This window comes from Plecotus auritus (genome assembly GCF_963455305.1).
Source record: "Plecotus auritus genome assembly, chromosome: 4".
In the NCBI taxonomy this organism is placed as follows: domain Eukaryota; kingdom Metazoa; phylum Chordata; class Mammalia; order Chiroptera; family Vespertilionidae; genus Plecotus; species Plecotus auritus.
Window position 1 is genome coordinate 192,626,088 of NC_137775.1, and position 22,307 is coordinate 192,648,394.

Sequence of the window (22,307 nt, forward strand, 5' to 3'; positions counted from 1 at the left end):
GAGTTGGGTTTGGGAAGGACCAGGACTGCAGGAAGGCAGACCAGGGCTGCAGAGGGCCCAGGCTGTGGTGGCTGTGGTGGATTCCACCCCCTTTCTGCATCTCCCAGACATGTTGTGCCGGAGAGGGAATTCTCTTCCTCAGAAACGTCGTATTTATGGCATCCAAGGCAGAAACTTGTTGGACTTGTGCGAGCCGTGCTGGCCTTGGAGAGAAGGGCTGGGCTGGGCAGTTTGGGCACAGGGCTCGGCCCTGGAGAGGAGAGGAAGGGAGAGGAGAGGCAGGGCGGCTGTGGGTCACTGGGCCTCTCCCCGCAGCGCGGAAGCAGGAGATCATCAAGGTCACGGAGCAGCTCATCGAGGCCGTCAACAGCGGGGACTTTGAGGCCTACGCGTGAGTCGGGGCCTGTGCGGCTCCTGGGGCAGCCTGGGGGATGGGTGGGCTGAGTGTCCCCCAAAGAGGGCTGGACGCCCTGGGCGGGTGCAGAGGGGGCCCTCCTCACCTGGGTCTGCCCCCCAGGAAAATCTGCGACCCAGGCCTGACCTCGTTTGAGCCCGAAGCTTTGGGCAACCTGGTCGAAGGGATGGACTTCCACAGGTTCTACTTCGAGAACTGTGAGTGAGGGCGCGGGGTGGGGGTGGCGCGGGAGCCCAGGGAAGCCCCTCCCTGCCCAGGCCACGCAACCAGGCGACCGGCCCAGGAGGGAGCGGGGCAGTGCTGGGGGAGAGGCGGCCGCAGGCTGATCCCAGCCTGTCCACAGTGCTCGCCAAAAACAGCAAGCCGATCCACACGACCATCCTGAACCCGCACGTGCACGTCATCGGGGAGGACGCGGCCTGCATCGCCTACATCCGCCTCACGCAGTACATCGACGGCCAGGGCCGGCCCCGCACCAGCCAGTCCGAGGAGACTCGCGTGTGGCACCGTCGCGAGGGCAAGTGGCAGAACGTGCACTTCCACTGCTCAGGAGCGCCCGTGGCCCCGCTGCAGTGAAGGTGAGCGTGTCGGGTGGGGCGGATGGAGCCGCGGTGCACGCGGGGGACCTGGGGCGCAGACCTCGGGTGCACGCGGGGGCTGACCCTCCGCCCTCCCCGTTGCAGAGCCGGATGGATCGTGTTTGGCGCCCAGCCGCCCTAGGCTCACGGCCTGCCTGTCGCATGTTTATGTCTGCCTCTTCCTCCCCCGGTGCCTGTGTCTGCAGAAAACCAAGACCAGGTCTGGTTCCTTTTTCAAAACAAGATGAGGGCCACCACCACAAAAAAAGAAAAATAAATAAATGTCGGATGAAATGTGAAAAAAGACTTAAACCAAGGAAACGCTGTAAAAGTGACTGGCATTGGTGGGGCTTGAACCTGCTGGCCACTCTGCACCCAAGCTCCACTTGTCTGTGCGCTCCAGGCCTCCAGCCGGGAGGCGCACTTGTCCACGGGGCAGGCCTGCTGCCCTCACGTGTTTGTTCGCTGGGACCCACCCCCACCGCGCTCGAGGTGGGGGCGTCCGGTGTCGTCTAGGGGGCTGCGGGCCGCGGCCTGAGCGCAGCTGTTCCCTCTGCTTCTCTTCCCTTCCTCTGCCCCCCTCCCCCGAAGGTGGGTGTGGGCTCCTCCCGTGCCAGCGCCTGGTGCCCCGATGCCCCAGCGTGGACGGGCGCTGCAGAGGCCAGGCCAACCCCAGGGAGGACGCCTGTGAGAAGCTCTGAGGGCCCAGGCCGGCTCTGCTCTGCGCCCGCCCCCCCCTCCACCCCAGGGGCTGGAAGTGCGGACGGGTGCAGCTAGCTTCAGACTCGGGGGGGGGCCGGCTACCCTTGGCAGCAGCCCTGTGGGGAGGGGACCCGTGGGCTGGCCTCCCTCCTGTTCGTGGGGCGTTCCTCTGACACAGAGGGACGTGGGCTGGAGGGCCCAGGGCTCAGGGCTCAGGGCTTGGTCCTGATGCAGGAAGGAGGGGTCAGAGGGGGCGGGGGCTCCCTGGGCTCCAGGCCGCTGCAGGGGTCCAGGCCGGAGGCAGTTGCTCTGGGGCAGCACAGGGCAGGCCAACCACTTGCCAGGCTTCAGGGGACGCAGTGTGACGGGGAACCTGAGTGGGAGGAGGGGGCTGGGCTCGCTTCCGGGAGGCTCAGGGATGGCCCTGTGGTCAGATGGCGACAGCGAGCAGCCCGGGGTGGGGGCAGGTCCGACCAGGCCTCGTCACAGAGACTGGGCTCCTCCTGCCCAGCACCAGGCACTCTTCAATTCACATTGTTTTCAACAAAGATTTTCTTTATCTTCCCCCCAAAATCAACCCCAGGGAGGGGCATAGGATGGGGAGCAGGACATAGGACCTGATCTCCACGGAGACTGTCCATGTCACTCAGAGCGGACACTCGTCTGCCCACCCACAGCTCTGCTCAGGACAGCTGTCCCCACCCGTGGACACGGGGTAGACATCCGCCTGGCCACTCACCTCCTGGGGCCTCCTCCGTGGAGCTGCCTGTCTGGGTTAATTTGGGGATTTTTTCTGGGGGATAGTTCTTTTGCATGACCCCCACAAGCAAGCCACACCCGCTCTTCCAGCTCCATGTCCATGGCGTGGCCTCGCTGGCCCGCCCTGAGGGGTCGGCTTTCCTCCTCTCTTTTTGCTGAGTTTCGTTGTCTCTTCTTTCTGAGCCTTGTAAGTGTACACACAATTATTTTGTTCTGTCTTGGGAAACTGCAAATAAAAGGAAAACAGGACAAACTGCTTCATGTGCAGCTCGGTGCTTTCTGCTGGGACCCCACCACCCCTCACCCAGCCCCTCCTGTGGGGCCCCACTGGGCCTGGCTGTAGAGGCCGAGTCCAGACCTTCCTGAGCCTGTCCGGGTGGATGGCCCCCCTGGGGTCCCTCTGTGCAGCTGCAGGTCACAGCTCTAATACCTGACCCACCCACACCCCCAACCTCTCTAATCACGTTCCCTCCATCAGCCACCTCGCCTGTGTGGTTTGCTGACCGCCGGCCACAGGGGCTGGGACATGTGGTGTCCGTGGCCACCCTGCTCACTTGCGGGAACCCACACCCTGGGTTGTGCGGACAGCACACAGGCCTGCACAGCTCAGACACCCACGTCACCCATGCACAGCGGTGGCTGGGAGGCAGAGATGAAACAGCAGGAGAGGACAGCAGAGACCAGGCAGGCTTCTCAAGGTCCAAATGGCCAGAGCCCCCAGCAGATCTGGGGACAGGGCTGCCAGGTGCTGAGCCTAAGGTGCCCAGACGGAGGGAGAGAGAAGGACTGGGAGGCAGGGCTAGGCACGCTCCCGCAGGCTCCCTCTGCAGCAGCCCCAGCATGACACCCCAGGACACCCTGACCTCTCTGCCCACCCTCTGCGCCCAGTCCTGGCCCTCAGGGGGAAGGTGTCACCCAGTGCATCCTGCAGCCAGGACACGAAGCCTGCCGGGCCTCCCTCAGGAACGACCACCCTGGCCTGTGAGGCCGTCAGCACTTACTGCATGGCTGCTGACCTGACCACCGGCTCCCAAGGCCGTCTGAGCACGTGGCCGCCCTCGGGCCCAGCTGCAGGCCTTCCCCCTCCTCCCTCCCAGACGTGCTCACGTGGAGGCAGTGGCCTCCGACCCCAGGCCTTGCTGCCTGTCTCTACCGGTGCCGCGTGCTTTCCTGGGACAGAAACGGGGCTTCAAAACCACCCTCGACCTCAGTGCCCACGTGAGCCTGAGGCTTAGAATGCAGGGACCCAGGGACCACCTCGGCCACCTCCTCCAGCTTCCCCCCTGGGCAGACGCCTCGCCAGGCCCAGGCCAGGCGGCCCTTGGCATCAGTGTTGGTGCCGTGGGCTCCCCCTGGCAGCACTCGGGGACCTGAGCGGATGGAGAATGTAGGACAGCCAGAGCGGTGCCGGGCGGTGTCTCCTAGACCCAGGCCTATCAGCTGTAATCAGAGGAGCCTCCCGCCCGGCCCCCCAGTTCCTGTGCCCGAGGTGGACATGGCATCCCGGCAGGCCTGCGGGCAGGGCAGGCACCCAGCGGAGGGAGGTCAGGAGGCCCTCGCTGTTGCGCCTGCTTTGGCAGAGCTCCCCCGGCCTCCACAGGAAGGGGCCGGGGCTGCCGTGGGTCTGGACGGTCACGCAGTGTAAGCTGAGCACAGGGTCCTGGGCTGACGGACCAGGCTGCCAAGTCTCCACCGACCTCCACGGACCAGCTGCTGAGAGCACGCCCTACACTAGGGCCAGGCTGGCTCCCCAACCCACAAGGATGTCCGAACACCTGCAGGATCTGGTCTGCTCGCTCCTGCCAGGTCTGAGAAAGATACAGCCTGAGCCCGGGGCTAAGGCAGATGCCACCTCCCTGCCCCCACCCCCAGGCCTGGCCCTGCCCTCCCCCTGCAGAGAACAGAGGGTGCACTGCACAGGAGGGCACACTGAGGAAGGGCCTCAGTCCCCCCCCCTACCCCCCCACCAGGCTCAAACAAAGCACAGTACCATTTTGGGAATTTCAAAAGACAACTTTATCCAGATAGGAATCTCTCAACACGAAAAGTTAGGCAGCGATTAAAATACACTCTTAGCCGATGACATGAACAGGGAGCATGTGGGCACAGGGCCTCTGCCAGCCACCCTCCCTCTTCCCAAATCCCCCCACCCCCAGGTCCTCCCCATCATCCATGACCCAACTGTCCTAAGTGGAGTCACAGCCACCTCAGAGGCCACGAATAGGATGGGCCTGCACCCCAAGGCGGGGTCCAGCAGGGGTCACACGGACAGACAGCTACCTTAGGGAGGCCAGCAGTGCCGGGGAAAAAGGCAGCCGGCAGGTGAGCCTGTTGGGACAGGTGCTCAGAAGCCACACAGATCCCATTCTCTGGCCCAAGGGAGATTTGGGGCTGCTGGCACTTCCTGCTGGGTGAGTGGGACCTTCGGGCTGGACAAGAACCAGCACCCAAGAAAGGCCCCCAGGTGAGACCACACTGGCTGACACCACCCCAGCACGGGCCCCTCGTCCGCAGGTGGCACGCAGAGCAAGGAGGCAGTGTGGACAGGCCGGGACCTACTGGGCCATCGCCTGGGCTGCTGTGCAGCCTGGTTTCCTGCTGCTGAGGGTCAGGAAGGATGAGGGGGTTGAGGGGTCAGGAGGGATGTGGGGACTGGAGGGTCAGGAGGGTTGGGGGGCTGTCACACTCAGACAAGTGGGGTGTTGGGTCCTTAGTTGGCTGGCACCTGCTCTTGATACCCAGTAACAGTGGCCACGGGAAGGCCACTTGCTAAGACACGCAGGCCCAGGTGGTTGCCAAAACAGTTTTGCTGCCAGAGGCCCATGCCTGGGATCCAGGTTCAAGGCCAAACTGCACGTCAGGCAGGTGCCCCGCCCCTCCACCACCTCCATGGCGTCAGTGGAAGTGTTTCAGCAGAAATGCAAACCGTGGCTCAGAACTTGTGAATCCCAGGGCTGTCTCCTCATGGCCCTGCTTGCCCCACCCCCGTGACCCTGGGCAGCTTTCCCAGGAGAACCCAGTGTGCGCTCTGCCACCCCTAGCCCTGTGGATTGAGAACCCCCCACTGAAGCATTAACACAGTTGATGTGCAAGTAAAACCCAAAGGCTCTGAGGACCAACACAGACAGGTTAGACGAGAGCCCTTCGGCATCTGCAGAGTCATGGAGTGTTTACGGTTTCATTTGGCCCAAAAACACCTCTGAGGACCTCAAATTATCTTTTCAAAAATTACCAGGAACATGAATTTGAGCATTCCCCACCCCAGGTCCCTTCCGCTGCCTCGGCGCTCCCCGGAGCTCCAGGGAACGGTGACCGTGCTCTGGTCTGGCGTGGCCGAGGCGCCTCCGGAAGCCACGGTTCTGATGGAATGAGGGACTGCAGCAAGGGGGCCTCCGCGGGCGACGGTCACATGACTGCACAGCACGAGTTTTGCTTCCGGGCCTAGAAAGAGACGAGGAGCAGAAGCGGGCTGAGAGGCGCCGGGGCACAGGGAGGGAGGGAGCCCTGAGCGCCGAGGGGAAAGGACTGGAGATGCCCGTCCTTGCCGCCTCCCGGCAGCTGGTAACCGGTCACAACCATGTCCTCCTCGCCCGCCCTGCCACCAGGAAGGCACCCGACACAAAAATGGGCATGCCCACTGGCTGGCGGAGGACCCCCACGCCCACCCGCAACCCAACAAGGCTGGCAGCTCTGATGTTTCTCCAGACAAGAGTGGCTCCCCCTGAGGTCCTGGGCCCGTGACCTCCTCTCTTGCTTCCTGTGCAGATACCCCAACCCCACAGGCCAGCTCCCCCCAAGACACACACGAAAGCAACTCGCCCCACACCTCAGTGAGATTCTGTGCGAGGAACCTGCGAACAGGCAGCGTCCGAACCTGGGGACGCTGCACCCCACCGCTCAACCAACAGCAGGTGAGGGTGAGCCTAGGCTCAGAGCCTAAACCCGCCTGCGCCCCCTGCAGGGCAGCCCGAAGACGGACAGGCCCGGCCCGCTCACGGCCACAGCACCCAAGCGACAAGGGTGTGCTGCTCCTGCTCGCAGCAAGGGGCCTAGGACGCCAGGTACTCACGGTTTTGTAGAAGGCTTTAGAGTGAATTCCCAGCACTTCGGATTTGGACACCAGGTCGTCTATCTTCTCGCCTCGCTCTAACAGGGACTCCATGGTGTTGTGCTGCAGGAGGAACAGAAGGGAGGCTCTGCCTGTTCACCACGAGCAGCCACGGCCCTCATCCAGCCCATCAAGGGCAAGCACGTCCCCTGAGCCCTTCCCCACACGAGCACCCAGCACGTGGCCGACATGGGCAGGCACCAGGACCCGTGACCTTCCTGTGGAACCTAGAAGGGTCTACTAGCGCTGAGAGCATGTCCCAGTTCTACACGGCACAGGCGTGGACAGCCATGCAGGCTGAGGTCGCTAGTGCGTCTACATGGACTCCCATTGGACAGGGCACGTCCTGATTCCCTCGAGGGGCCTGTAAGTTCACAGACCCTCTCCAAGGGGGAAAGGGCCACAGCCCCGCTGCCCACTCCCATCTGCCCCCACCCCCGCTCTCTCCCCCTCCCCCAGCCCCATGGCCATGGCCAGAGCAGCCTCCAGGCCCACTGGGCCCCGTGTCACACATGTGAAAAGGCACCAAGTGAGGAAGGAAAGAAAAGGTCCCACCTCCACATGGGCCTCGCCACTCGGATTCCCATCACCAAAGTTAACTGTACTGCCCATCTGGCACGGCTCAGTGGTTGAGTGACGGCCAATGAACTAGGAGGTCATGGTTCAATTCCTGGTCCGAGCACATGTCCAGATTGTGGGCTTGATTAGTGTTGGGTGTGCGGGAGGCAACCCATCAATGATTCTCTCTCATCATTGACGTTTGTCTCTCTCCCTCTCCTTTCCTCTCCCAAACAATATAAGTTTTTTAAACGTTAACTGGATTAAGGTACAGGTGAAAGTAAGGCAGCGTGGCCCTTTACCCAGGTCCCCGCAGCCCTCATCTCTGACTTCCTTACCAGAATGATCTTGGTCTCATCGAGTTCAGCCTGCACTTTACTCATGGGGTCAGCTTCTCGGGGATTCTAAGGAAGAGCCGAAAATAAAAACGACATCAGGACTGGAGTGACCACCTAGAATCAAAGCTCAAAACCCAGGCAGCTGGACACCTTTCACAGGCTACTTGAGCCTGCGGCAGCAGCGACAGCCTGCTCAGCGCCCAGGTTCCAGGCCCTCACGTAGTCCCCGAGACCTCCAGGGACCGACATCACGGCTGTCGGGAAGTCCCGCGCCCAGCTGTCAGGCTGGGAGGTTCCCAAGGCTCCGGGCCCCTACCTGGTAGGTTTTAAGGTAGCCATCCAGGGCCGTGTAGCTGATGGTAGCAGGGGATCCGACTGGCCATTCGATCCTGTCCACCTGCTTGGAGAAATCGTCCAGCACCTGCAAGACAAAGTTGCTCAATGACACTCCTGTGCTCGCTGTGCCCACAGCAACAGGACTTGGCCCCAAGAGGCTCTCTGGCCCCCGGGAGGGCAGAGGCAAACAGCCAAAGGCAAGGGAAAGTGCAGGTGCAAGTTCCTCCTCCTCAAGTCCTCTGGGCACTCAAATCCAAGTGTGCCCAGCCTGAGACACACCTCAGCTCGTGAGTGATACAAGTATTAGAATTCTGAAGATTAAACATGGCTGCCGTGGGAAGGCAGGCTGCAAGACAGCGTGTGAGTGAGAGAATCAAAGGAGAGTGTGTGGACGTGCGGGGAGTGTCTCGTTGTGAGGGGCAGCTATATTCCCAGGGACTGGGGGGGACTGCCGGACCGGGCTCCCCTGACCGGGCAGTCTCCACTGCTGCTGAAATCTCCTGGAGCGACGGGCTCTGCAGCAGGGACCGCGCCATCTTGAAGGGGAGAGTGGCTGTGATCGGAAGCCCAGCCTTACCTTCAGTCGGGAAGAATTGGATACCTCCCGGGACCCTACAACCACAGCACCCAGGGACCAGCTGCGAACCCACAAACACCGGGTCTCACGCAGCGCGAATACGCGGACTCGGACGAGCTCTGCACCTCCTCTCAGAGAGGTCAGATTTCGCCCAGAGAAGGCAAGGTCTGCGATCCAGGCTGGAGGGAGAAACGTGCACCGGATCTAAAGGTTCAGAGGAAGTCTGTCCTATTGTTGTTGTTAGTTTGATTGTTGATTAGATTGTGGTTTTTTTTGTTTGTTTGACTGTTTCTCTTTTTTTTGCTTCTGTTTTTCCTTTCCTCGCTTGTTATTAGTTGTTGTTCCACAGTCGTTGGGGCCAGCGTAGTCCGCGAATGTGGAAGGGGGTCCACAGGGCTGGTGACAGAGGGAACTCTAGAAATCAACCCATAGCTGGGCTGGGCACAAAAGGGCAGCCTGAAGCTTCACCAGTGAACCGGCTGCGCTGTGCCAGGGGGAAGACGTGCACAGAGACGTGAGCAGAGGTGCGTGCAGTGCTGGGGCGAGAAGTCGTGAGTTCGCGCACTTACTCTGGCTTTTTTTTCTCTTTAAACCCTTGCTTTTGATTACTAAGTACATAGGATCACCCAATTAAAAACACTCTGAGACTGCAGGGGAAAGTTGTTTTTGTGGAACCTGGGGATCAGAGCAGGGAGAAACGATCAGAAAACCAGCTCCGGGGCAGTCCATATCCCTAAACCAGTATTAAGTGCAGCAGGGAACACCAATTCTAAACACTGGACAGAGAGGACTTACAGCCCCAGATGTCAAGACAGAAACACTGCCACCCAGGGGTTGGATTACAAACTGACTCTTGTATAAATACAACCACAGGCAGGCTGAGAAACAAAGAAACACTGCCCGCTTGAAAACAAGAGTGTGGCTTACGACACAGAGGAGCTGTGCACACAGGGAACTTCAATCCTGTCCTGACTACCTGACAGGAAACAGGCGTACGAAACAGAACAGTAGAGGAAGTGAATACCTTCACTACTGCACATTTTTATTTTTTATCTTTTACTCAAGAAACTAAATTTATTTCTCACTTGATTTTACCTTTTTAGTTATTATATTTTCTTTTTTAATCGGTGTTATTACTACTATTATTTTACCTTTTTTTAAAGTTTCATTTTATTTCCTCTTTATTTTATTTTGGGATTAGTGTTCTACATTCTATTTTCATCTTTCCTTTAGCATCATTTTACTCTATCTCAGCTTTACCTTTATACCATCACTCTCTTCCTCACTTTTCCCCTTTTGTTGTCCTGTTTCTCTTATCCTATTCCTGCTTTAGATTTTCCCTATTCCTTCTTTTTACCCCATTAAAAATTCATCCTACTTATATATCTAATTCCCAATCCCCTGCTCCAAGTCCATACACACTTCTCTCTTCTCTTTCTTCACTATCCAAATTTTTTTCTCTCTTCCTTTTGTTTATGTTTTTTGTTTTGTTTTGTCCTTCTTTCTCTCTGTCCTATTGTTGTTGTTAGTTTGACTGTTGATTAGATTTTTTTGTTGTTGTTTGATTGTTTCTTTTTTTTGCTTCTGTTTTTCTTTTCCTTGCTTGTTATTAGTTGTTGTTTGTAGTTTGCATTCATATCTGGGTGTTGTTTGCATTTTTGGGGATTAGTGGTTGTTCTATTGGAGTTTTCTCCCCATATAGTTTCCCCACCCTTTTTTATTCTCTTTCCTTTCTTTTTTTCCTTTTCTCAATATCATTTTTGCACTCTGTTTTTTTTTTATCCCCAAATTCTCTTTTCTCTGGTGGTCACCTTTATTTGGGGTTATTAGTATCGTGAATACATTTGTGTTCAGTGCCTTGTGCATTGTGTCTTGCTGTGTTATATTTTGTGCCTTTAAGTCAACGCAGGAGAGAGACAGCTACATAACCAGACACCCAGAGAGGAGAGATCATGGGGAGACAAAGAAACAGCCCGCATACGAAAGAAAAGGAAACATCACCAGAAAAGGAAGTAAACAAAATGGAGGCAAGCAATATGTCAGAGAAAGAATTCAGAGAAATGGTCATGAGGTTGCTGAAAAGGTTGGAAGACAAATTCAACTATATGTGTAAGAACCAAGAGGAAATGAAGAAGAACCAAGAAGAAATAAAAAATGACATCACTGCAATAAAGAGCTCAATAGAAAGCATCAACAGTAGACTAGAAGAAGCATCAGTGAGCTAGAAGACAAGGTAGGGAAAAATACCCAAGCAGAGCAGCACCTAGAAAAAAAGCTTAAAAAACAGGAGGAGAGCCTAAGGGAACTTTGGGACAACACGAAACGAAACAACAGCCACATAATAGGGGAGCCAGAAGGAGAGGAAACTGAGCAAGGAATAGAAAACCTGTTTGAAGAAATAATGACAGAAAACTTCCCTGATATAGGGAAGAAAAAACCCACACAAGTCGAAGAAGCTCACAGGTTCCAAACAAAATGAACCCCAAAAGACCGATGCCAAGGCACATTATAATTAAATTGGCAAACACCAACGACAAGTAAGAATCTTAAAAGCAGCCAGAGAGAGACAGAAAGTTACCTACAAAGGAACCCCCATCAGACTAGTGACTGATTTCTCAACAGAAACACATCACGCCAGAAGGGAATGGAATGAAATATACAAAGTCATGCAAAGGAAGGGTCTGAATTCAAGAATACTGTACCCAGCAAGGCTATCAATCAAAGTGCAGGGTAAAATCAGGAGCTTCACAGACGAAAAAGGACTAAGGGAATTTATTACCACCAAACCAGCAATGCAAGAAATGCTAAAGGGTCTGCTGTAAAAAAAAAAAAAAAAGGAAGCGAAGAAGGAACACAGGGGTAAAGAATAAAAATGGCGACAAATAAGTACCTATCAATAATAACTCTAAATGTAAATGGATTAAATGCCCCAATCAAAAGACATAGGGTAACTGAGTGGATAAGAAAACATGACCCATATATCTGCTGTCTACAGGAAACCCACCTCAGAAAAAAAGGACTCACACAGACTGAGGGTGAAGGGATGGAAAAAGGTTTTTCAGGCGAATGGAAATGAAAAAAAAAAGCTGGGGAAGCAATACTTATATCTGACAAATTAGATCTCAAGGTGAAGGACATAACAAGAGATAAGGAAGGCCACTTCATAATACTAAAAGGAGCAATCCCACAAGAAGAAATAACTCTGGTAAACATATACGCACCCAATACAGGAGCACCCAAATACATAAAAAAACTCCTGGAGAATATAAAGGGAGAGATTGACAGCAATACAGTCATAGTAGGGGACTTTAATACCCCACTAACACCACTGGACAAATCCTCTAAACAAAAAATCAGCAAAGAAACATCAATCCTAAATGACACACTAGATCAGATGGAATTGATATCTTCAGAACATTTCATCCCAAAGTCACAGAATATATGTTCTTCTCAAGTGCACATGGGTCATTTTCAAAGACAGACCATATGTTGGGACACAGGCAAAGTCTCTTCAAATTCAAGAAGATAGAAATCATATCAAGCATCTTCTCAGATCACAATGGTATAAAACTAGAAATTAACTACAATAAAAACAATAAAAAAAAATCAAACACCTGGAGGCTAAATAGAATGCTATTAAACAATGACTGGGTTACCAGAGAGATCAAAGAAGAAATAAAAAGCATCGTGGCAACAAACGACAATGAAAACACAACAATCCAAAATCTATGGGACACAGCGAAAGCAGTCTTGAGAGGGAGGTTCATAGCTCTACAGGCCTACTTCAAAAAACAAGAAAAAACGGTAATAAATTATCTAACCCTACAACTCAAAGAGTTAGAAAGAGAGAAACAAGAAAAGCCCAGCATAAGCCGAAGGAAGGAAATAATAAAGATCAGAGTGGAGATAAAACGACATAGAGACAAAAAACAACAACAAAACACAACAATACAAAAGATCAAGAAAACCAAGAGCTGGTTCTTTGAAAGGATAAACAAGACTGATGAACCTCTAGCCAGGCTCACCAAGAAGCAATGAGAGAGGAGTCAAATAAACAAAATCAGAAATTAAAGAGGTGAAGTAATAAATGATCCCACAGAAATACAAACGATTATGAAAAAATACTATGAACAACTCTATTCCAACAAAATGGACAACCTAGATGAAATGGACATATTCTTAGAAAAATACAAGCTCCCAAACTCAACCAAGAAGAATCAAAAAACCTGAATAGGCCGATAACTACCGAAGAAATTGAAACAGCGATCAAAAATCTTCCAGCAAACAAAGCCCTGGTGCGGACGGCTTCACAGGGGAGTTCTGCCAAGCATTCAAAGAAGAACTAAAACCTGTCTCCTCAGACTATTCCAAAGAACTCAAGAGGAAGGCACACTTCCAAGCTCTTTCTATGAAGCCAGCATCACCCTAATCCCAAAACCAGATAAAGACACCACAAAGAAAGAGAACTACAGGCCAACATCCTTGATGAACACAGATGCTAAAATCCTCAACAAAATTCTAGCACAGTGGTCAGCAAACTGTGGCTCGCGAGCCGCAGTTTGCCACTCTGTTGACTAATGAGTTTGCCGACCACTGACCTAGACTCTCAATTCCAATAATTACAGGCTGTTGTTCCTTGTGATTAAGCACCTATCCCAGTGGTCGGCAAACTCATTAGTCAACAGAGCAGCAAACCATGGCTCACGAGCCGCATGTGGCTCGTGAGCCGCAGTTTGCCGACCACTGTTCTAGCATATCGGATTCAGCAATACATTAGAGAGATCATACACCATGACCAAGTGAGATTTATTCCGGGGATGCAAGGATGGTACAATATACACAAATCAATAAATGTGATACATCACATAAACAAACAAACAAAAATCACATAATCATACCAATTGATGCAGAAAAAGCATTTGACAAAACCCAATACCCCCTTTTTTTTTATAATACTTTTTTTTATAATAGTACTCTACTTTTTATCCATTGTTGTTATTTTTTTTTAAATATATTTTATTGATATTCTACAGAGAGGAAGGGAGAGGGACAGAGAGCTAGAAACATCGATGAGAGAGAAACATCGATCAGCTGCCTCCTGCACACCCCCCACCGGGGATGTGCCCGCAACCAAGGCACGTGCCCCTGACCAGAATCGAACCCGGGACCCTCCAGTCCACAGGCCAACGCTCCATCCACTGAGCCAAACCGGTTTCGGCCTAACACTCATTCTTGATAAAAACTCTCAGCAAAGTGGGAATAGAGCGATCATACCTCAACATAATAAAAGCCCTATATGACAAACCTACAGCCAACATCATACTCAATGGGCAAAAACTAAACTCATTTCCCCTAAGAACAGGAACAAGACAAGGATGCCCACTTTCACCACTCCTGTTCAACATAGTGCTGGAAGTACTAGCCATTGGATCAGACAAGATTATGAAGTAAAAGGCATCCAAATTGGAAAAGAAATAAAACTGTCCTTATTCACAGATGACATCATACTATACATAGAAAACCCCAAAGACTCCATCAAAAAACTACTAGACCTAAGAAATGAATTTGGCAATGTAGCAGAATACAAAATTAACACCCAGAAATCTATGGCCTTTTTATAAGCCAATAATGAACTCACAGAAAGAGAAATGAAAAACACAATCCCATTTACCATTGCACCAAAAAAATTAAGATACCTAGGAATAAACTTAACTAAGGATGTTAAAGACCTGTATTCGGAAAACTACAGGACATTGAAAAAAGAGATGGAGGAAGACATAAACAGATGGAAGAACATACCATGTTCATGGGTTGGTAGAATCAACATCATTAAAATGTCCATCCTACCTAAAGCAATCTATAGATTCGATGCAATGCCTATTAAAATACCAATGGCATATTTCAAAGATCTAGAACAAACTCTACAAAAATTCATCTGGAATAAAAAAAGACCCCGAATAGCCACAGCTATCCTGAGAAAGAAGAACAAAGTTGAAGGGATCACAATACCAGACATCAAGCTATATTACCAAGCCATGGTTCTCAAAACTGCCTGGTACTGGCACAAGAACAGACATATAGATCAATGGAACAGAATAGCGGACCCAAGCCATTGTACTCAATATTTGACAAAGGAGGCAAGAGCATACAACGCAGTCAAAACAGTCTCTTTAATAAATGGTGCTGGGAAAATTGGACAGATACATGCAAAAAAATGAAACTAGATCACCAACTTACACCCTACACAAAAACAAACTCAAAATGGCTAAAGGACTTGAATGTAAGATGGGAAACCATAAAAATCCTACAAGACACCAAAGGCAGCAAAATTGCACACATATGTCGTAGCAATGTCTTTACAGACACAGACCCTAGAGCAAGAGAGACTAGGGAGAAAACAAACAAATGGGACTACATCAAAATAAAAAGCTTCTGCACAGCAAAAGAAACCATCAACAAAACAAGAAAGCCCACTGCATGGGAGAACATATTTGCCAATGTTATCTCCGATAAGTTTAATCTCCAACATTTACAGGAACTCATACAACTTAACAAAAGGAAGATAAACAACCCAATCAAAAAAATGGGCAAAGAACCTATATAGACACTTTTCGAAAGAGGACATTCAGAAAGCCAAGACACACATGAAAACCTGCTCAAAGTCCACTGAGAGATGCAAATCAAAACGACAATGAGGTACCACCTCACACCTGTCAGAATGGCCATCATCAACAAACCAACAAACGACAAGTGCTGGCGAGGATGCGGAGAAAAAGGAACCCTCGTGCACTGCTGGTGGGAATGCAGACGGGTGCAGCCACTGTGGAAAACAGTATGGAGTTTCCTCAAAAAACTAAACATGGAGCTCCCATTTGACCCAGTGATCCCACTTCTAGGAATATATCCTAAGACAGTGGTCGGCAAACCGCAGCTCGTGAGCCACATGCGGCTCGTGAGCCCAGGTTTGCCACTCTGTTGACTAATGAGTTTGCCGACCACTGTCATATACTACCCTTTACCTCTTTGCACACAATATGCCACCATTGCCTAATCCTTACAGCTTCCAACTACACGGTAACATTTAGTCTAGTCCAGTGGTCGGCAAACTCATTAGTCAACAGAGCGGCAAACCTCGGCTCACGAGCCGCATGTGGCTCGCGACCCGCGGTTTGCCGACCACTGTCCTAAGAAAACAGAAACACCAATCAGAAAGGATATGTGCACCCCTATGTTCATAGCAGCACAATTTACAATAGCTAAGATCTGGAAACAGCCTAAGTACCCATCAACAGATGAGTGGGTTAGAAAAGTATGGTCCATCTACACAATGGAATACTACACTGCGGTAAAAAAGGAGTTCTTACCATTTGCAGCAGCACGGATGGAGATGGAGAGCGTTATGTTAAGTGAAATAAGCCAATCAGTGAAAGAAAAATACCAAATGATCTCATTTATGGATAATAAAGAACATTATAACCTGATGAACAAAAAGATAATACAGAGGCAGAGAAGCATCGAACAGACTGTCAAATTACAGCGGGAAGGTTGGGGAGGGGTGGGGGAGGTAAGAGATCAACCAAAGGACTTGTATGCATGCATATAAGCACAACCAATGGACACAAGACACTGGAGGGGGGGTGGTGAGGGCATGTGACAGGAGGTAGGGGAGGCTGGGGGAAGGTCAATGGGGGGGAAAAAGGAGATATATGTACTACTATTTGTAATACTTTAAACAATAATAAAAAAGTATTAGACTTTTAAACTACAGATTCCATTTTTGCCAGGTTATGAATTTCCAGGAATCAGAGAAAATCAGTCCTCTTAATTTTCCAACCAATTCTTCAAAAAGGAAAGATTTAAGCCACCACCAAATTTCATGTGCTCGTAAGTGTATCAGTCCTCTGGGGACAAGACCCTGCAGGGCCTTCGAGGAGTCTGTAATCGGCCCACGTGAAGAAACCGAAGAACGCGTGGTGCTGAGTCCACACGGGGAAGGGGCGCAGGGGTGGCTCGGTGGAGGGGGGCAGGGCTGGAGTTGGGTGACACAGGCGAGAGCACAGCCACAGCTGACCCGAGGGCTCCGTCCCAGAGAAGAGAGGCGGAGAATGGGGGCAGCCTGGGCACGAGCCTGGGCACAGGGCAGGAATCGGTGCCATGGAGGAGCCCGGGGCGGGCGAGGGGAAAGCTGACCACAGCTGACTGTGGACACACTACTCCACCCCTAGGCCTCGGGCACTATCGTCACCAGGCCCGTCCCCCTCGCCCACCCAAGTCCAGTCCAGCCAAGTACACACTCACCTTCTCCAGCAAGGTGAAAGCCACCCGGGACGGGTACTCGCTGTCAGCAATGACCACGCCCGCAAGACTGTCGTTCCGCACGTAGACGTGGCACAGGTACTCTGAGGAGGCACACAGAGGACGGGAGGGCCTTAGACGCTCCACCCCACGCCGTCACCCCGTCTCCTGCTGGGCTCCTGCCTTGGGGTCAACGAAGCCGCTCTGCAGACCAGGCTAACGGGTCGCATGCAGGACTAGATGCACACGGGACAGGACGCAGCTCGCGGGAGCATGGCCACCAGCACGGCCCAAGGCCCAGTGCTAAACCAGGGTCTGAGGCCACCTTTCCAGGCACAGCCTTGAGCTCCAGGCCCAGCCTGGCAGTGTCTCGGGGAGAGGCGGCCCCTAAGGCTCTGCTCCGGAACTGAGGAAACCCTGGGCAAGCAACACAGTCTCACGTTTTTTAAAAACCCTGTAAGAGTGGCCCCAAGTCAGGAAATGAGCTCTCTGGACCTGTCTGGCCAGCTCCGTTCTGGGGAGGGGAGGAAGGGAGCGAGGAGAGGGGTCCACGCAGGCTGGGGTCTCCAGGGAACTGTGAGTGTCCAAGTAGCAATACGCCAGCCTGGACAGGGCTCTGCCAGACATTCACCACCCACAGAATTAACGCCTGTCACTCGGAAGGACTGCAGCTGACAAGGAAGAACCTTCTTGTTTTTAAGACTCTCAGCCAGGAGACTCAGAACTAAACAAGGAAAACAAATTAAAGAGGCGAGGGGAGCCGTGAACCCTGAAATCAGAAACAGGAAGAGATGAACGACTACAGGGATGAGGGGGACAGGAGCTCACACCGACACGCTCCAGCCAGCCATCCCCAAGTAAGAGACTCAAATATGGGGACAAAGCACACACCACAGAGAAGTGGGGTCAGGGTCTGAGGAAGTGTCCCTGAGCACCAAGCTGAGAAGGCCAAGTTCCCCCGAGGGGATTGGGAATATTCAAATGCCCAGGATCCAACTGCAGCGCCAGAGGTGAGCACACAGGGTCCCACAGAACACAGCCCCCGACACGGCCCGCACCGTCACCTTGGACATAGCACCCCAAACCCGGGACCCACAGTCCCACCATCATGCAACAGCCCTTGCTTCTGCCGCAAGTTCGCGCACCCCTCCGGACATGCCTGTACGACACTCGCCCCCCGTCCACATCTAAGCACACAGGAGGCAGCAGCCCCGGACAGGGCAGGCGGGAAACCCTTTCCTGAGAGGCCCACATTGTGGAGGAGGCGTCGCTACTGCTCCGAGAGACAGGCCCTAACCTGAAGCACGTCCAAGCTCTGGGGCTAACTTCAACCAGGCAGCTAGTGGCCCACACAGGGCACAGAATTGTGTGCAGAAGGAAGAGGAGGAGGAGGGAAGAGAGGTCAGGTTGGCAAGTGGGTCCTGGCAGCCTCGTCTCCTCGAGGTGACAGGGCGTGTTCAGAGCAGGCTGCCTGCAGCGTGGTGGCCAGGCCAGCACACACGCACGGGAGGGTCCTCTTACCTTGCTCCTTGACGGAAGCTCTGCTGCCTTTGGCCGAGCGCTCCACAATCAGCTGGCTGGTGAAGGTCATGAATTCCTGAACACTAAGAAACAATACACATTACCGACTCCCGTCACCTTGTCCATGGGAGACACTGCTCTGTGGTTTCCTTCCTTCCCCCCCAACCTCAGACGAATAATAAACGCTCTGCAAATGAACAGGTCCAGAGTGTCACAAATCGTCACAGCCATTCAAACCACCTCTGTTCGGTACCCAGCTCATCCTAACAGCCCCGTCCAGACTTGTGGGCTGTGGTCAATTTCACAACCTGGTCAGAGCATGATCTGGGACACGGGAGCTAAGCAGAAGCCAGCGCCTGTTCTCCAGGCCCCACTCACTTCCAGGAAGAGGACAGACAGAGCCTGTTCTGGAAAAACACAAGTGGCCAGAACTGCTTGGCAGGTGCACAGCCAGTTAGGGCCGTGGCAGGAGCCCTGGAAGGAATGGAGGGCAGCAGCTGGGGAAATGGCTGGGACAAAGGCTTAGAGGGAGGGGGAGCTTGTTGGGGGCCACACGACGAGATTTTGGGCAACGACAGACTGCAGATACAACAGTGGTCCCATAGGGACCTCCAGGGAAGTTCACAGTGAAGGGCTTAGCAGAAGCACTTGCAGGGCTCAACAAGCTCCTTAGAAAGTAGGGAAACGGCCTGGCTGGCGTGGCTCAGTATCTGAGCACTGAACACCAGGAGGTGACGGTTCAGTTCCCGGTCAGGGCACAGGCCTGGGTTGCAGGCTTGATCCCCAGTAGGGAGTGTGCAGGAGGTAGCCGATCGATGATTCTCTCTCATCACTGATGTTCTCTCTCTGTCTCTCCCTCTCCACTTTCTCTGAAAATCAATGGAAAACTATCCTTAGCTGAGATTGAAAAAAATTTTTTTAAGTTTATAAAGTAAAAATGTTATAGTAAACTAAGGTTAATGTATCACTGAAGAAAAAAAATAATATAAATTGGGGTAGCCTTGGTGTCCAGGGTATAAAGTCCACAGCCATGTCCAGCCATGTCCTTGGCCTCCACCTTCACTCACTACTCACCCCACCACACCCAGAGCAACGTCCAGTCCCGTGGCTCCCCTCCCGGCGAAAGCCCTGCGCAGGGTGCTTTCCCTGATACTGTGTTTTCACTGCGCCTTTTCATACGCAGCCGTTTAGGTGCACAAATACCACTGTCCAACTGCCCACATACCCAGCACAGTAACGGGCTGTGCCATGCAGCCCAGGTGAGCAGTGGGCTGCACCACCCAGGTGTAAGCGCACCCTGTATGTTTGCACGACAACATCATGTAATGACACACTTCTCAACATATCCCTGTTGTTAGGTGACACATGACTGCAATCCCTCAGATGAAGTCTCCAAATAAGAAATCCTTGCGGTAAGACCACAGACAGAGCTTGGAGCAGGACTGTACTTAGACAAGGCCGAACGGCATTCATTGTGAAAGCCTGCATACAAGGGCCAGACAGGCTGGGAAACGGCCCTGGCCAGTTTTGCTGAGTGGTTAGAGCATTGGCCTGCAGACCAAAGGGTTCGATTCCCGATTGAGGGCATGTACCTCCGCTGCAGGTTCCCCGGCCCTGTCGGGGGCTCGTGTGGGAGGCAACCAATCCACGTTTCTCTCTCTCTAACCCCTCTTCCACTGTCTCTAGAAATCAATGAAATAGTATCCTCGGGTGAGGATTTAAAAAAAAAAAAAAAAAGCTGGGAAACTATTAGAAGGTTTTAGGCTTGGGGTCTGGCCATTGTGAGACGGGAAGGACGAAGTGAGGGGCCTCCGGAGAAAAAGAGAGTCCAGCTGGAATGTGTGCTGTTGCTGGAAACAGCCCTGCAGTGTTGCTGTTGGGCTAACCACCTGAAACAGGTGTGGGCATCCCAAGCTCCTGAGGTGTCAGTCCTACCCGGGAACCCGGGAACCTTCCGTGTTCACCCGCAGGGAAGAAGAAAAAGCATCGGAGTGAGCCAGGCTGGCACAGACACAGAGAAGCAGCCGCACAGAGCAGAGGACGGAGGCCAGGGGCAGAGAGACAATACTACAAGACTGACCCAAAAGAAAAAACAAGCGTCAATAAAATAACAGAAATGGTTTTAGATCCGGGGATCCTGCCAGCAAGCCACTCTCATCAAGAACAGCTCCGCGGAAGCAGCAGACACAGAATCCAGCTGGCAGACGGCACCAGGCCCCGCACAGATCACAGGCAGACTCTGGGGTCCCTGTCCTTCCGAGCCCGGGTCACCCCACCCTCCCACGGATGGGCTGGAAATCTGTCATACTTCCAATACCCACCTTTTTGCAACCAAGCGCCCCAGAATCCTTCAAAGCCCACACATGCCCTGCTTCCTTCCAGGTCCTCAGTGGAGAACCCTTTTGTACCAGGGGCCCAACATACGAGGGCGCACCATTTGGGTCCCAATCCTGGCTGGCCAATTTCTTGGGGCCTCAGTGACTTCATCCGTGAAAGGAGGAGTCCGCCTGCCCCTCTCCCCCTGAGTGGTTGGGATACACGGGTTCCCAAGACGTGGCCGAGCGGGGCCTGGCCCAGAACCACCCAGAGATTTCCGGGCCTCGGCCTACTAGTTCCGACACCCAGACGTGAACACGGGGAACCTGCATTTTCAAAGTCCCCTTATAATTTTTATTGGGCGGAAATCTGAAAAACACTGAGTTCAGGAGTATTTTCTAGAATGGCCTCTATCCAGCGAGAGGCTGATTGCTCAGTGCAGTCCGCGGACCAGGGAGAAGGCCACGCCCGACTCTCCCCAGACCCCCCGCCCCACGCCGTCGGCCCCTCGGCCCTCGGCCCGCCCACCTGGTCCTCTGGAAGAAGCTGAAGGACGACACGTCGTAGGCGGCGCTGAGCAGCACCGCCTTGGGGTCGCCTTTGTAGAGGACGCTCAGGCTGAACAGCTTCATGGCGCCGCCGGGGCCGGCCGCCCGCTCGACCGACCGGCGAGCAGCGAGCAGCGCGGCCGCCGCCCCTCGAGACCGCCGGCTGCTGACGGGTCCGACGCTGCTTCCTCCTCCCGATTCGGGGCCCACTTCCGGTTCCGGTCAGGGCCGCCGCCCGAGGCCTGCGGCGTGCGTCCGACCGGAAACACGCAGGCGAGGGGCGGGGCGTGTGCGCGTGCGCACGCGCGTGAGCCCGGCCCCGCCCCGCCCCGCCCCGCAGGGCTGTCCTGCGTCCTCCCGGGTCCCCCCCGAGCCGCCCGGAGACCCCGGGATTGTCCAGTCCCAGGCCGCCTCCTTACCTGCGTGGTTGAGATGCCGCTCTGTCCACGGAGGCGGCAGTTCCCTCGCGCCCTTGGGGATAAGTGGCACCCGTAGTCAGGACACACGCCCACCCCCAGGGGATGAAGCGTCGGGGTGGAGGGGACCCAGGAATTCCGTGCAGCTTTCACACCTGGTCTGAGTCCGCAGGTCCGGGACCGCAGGCTGCGGGGAAGGGGCGTCGACGTCTGCGTGCTGAGTCCCGGGAGTCCGGCTCCTGTGCGCTGGGCTGGACACGCTCCTCTGCACCGAGGGAGCAGCCTGCCCGTGACGTGACGCGGGCCTGGCCTCTCGGTTCACCCCGCTGGGCAAGGCTTAGGCCACAAGACACTCGCCACGAAGGCAGCTGCAGAGCTCAGGGCGCTCTGGGCACGGGCTGCCCACTCCCTCTCCTCTGAGGGCCTCTGCTCATTAGGGTGTGACCCGGCCTGGGCAACTGAACAGGTGGCGAAGTCTGGCGACAAGGCCATCGGGCTGTTGCTATGGTGATGGGGATGGAGGCCTTTTGCCTTCAGCCCCAGTTTTCTGCATGGCAGCTCTAATGACCAGCGGACAGCCCTGCGGAGGCCCTGCTCCTGGTTGCCATGGCAGCTCAGGCCTTTTCCCCCACCCCCCAGCAGGAGGCCCCCTGCAGGAGAATTCCCACCGCACACCTCACCGCACACCTGGTCACCGCACACCTGGTCACTGCACACCTGGTCGCAGCAGGAAGTGTTGGGTGGCAGCTGAGCTCCGGGAAGCAGGTTAGGGTGTGAGAGAAACAGTCACCTTCAGCCTAATTACTCAAATGCTGTCCCCAGCACCGAGGGGACAGGAGC

The 22,307-nt window shown here is 53.8% G+C and overlaps 2 protein-coding genes across 3 annotated transcripts in view; one reads left to right on the plus strand and one right to left on the minus strand.

Annotated features, from left to right (window-relative positions):
* CAMK2B (calcium/calmodulin dependent protein kinase II beta) overlaps positions 1-2,711 on the plus strand; it is a 49,250-nt gene extending 46,539 nt beyond the window's left edge. Inside the window, exons 18-21 of the mRNA XM_080664744.1 lie at positions 316-391; positions 518-612; positions 759-993; positions 1,099-2,711. Coding sequence (XP_080520870.1) covers positions 316-391; positions 518-612; positions 759-991 — 404 coding nt within the window. The 3' untranslated portion in view covers positions 992-993; positions 1,099-2,711. The remainder of the gene's footprint in view (positions 1-315; positions 392-517; positions 613-758; positions 994-1,098) is intronic.
* YKT6 (YKT6 v-SNARE homolog) lies at positions 2,237-21,629 on the minus strand. 2 transcript variants are annotated; one of them, XM_080664746.1, is made up of 8 exons: positions 21,032-21,268; positions 18,188-18,270; positions 16,670-16,770; positions 7,775-7,879; positions 7,459-7,524; positions 6,524-6,625; positions 5,687-5,895; positions 2,237-2,680 (listed from the first exon to the last, which is right to left on the minus strand). In XM_080664746.1, the coding sequence occupies exons 1-7, from the start codon at positions 21,133-21,135 to the stop codon at positions 5,860-5,862; spliced, it is 597 nt and encodes a 198-aa protein (XP_080520872.1). In that variant the 5' UTR covers positions 21,136-21,268; the 3' UTR covers positions 2,237-2,680; positions 5,687-5,859. The 2 variants fall into 2 exon arrangements, with proteins under 2 accessions (XP_080520872.1, XP_080520871.1); XM_080664745.1 differs by lacking the exon at positions 2,237-2,680 and having other exon boundaries at positions 4,451-5,895; positions 21,032-21,629.
* Positions 21,630-22,307: the final 678 nt, after the last annotated feature.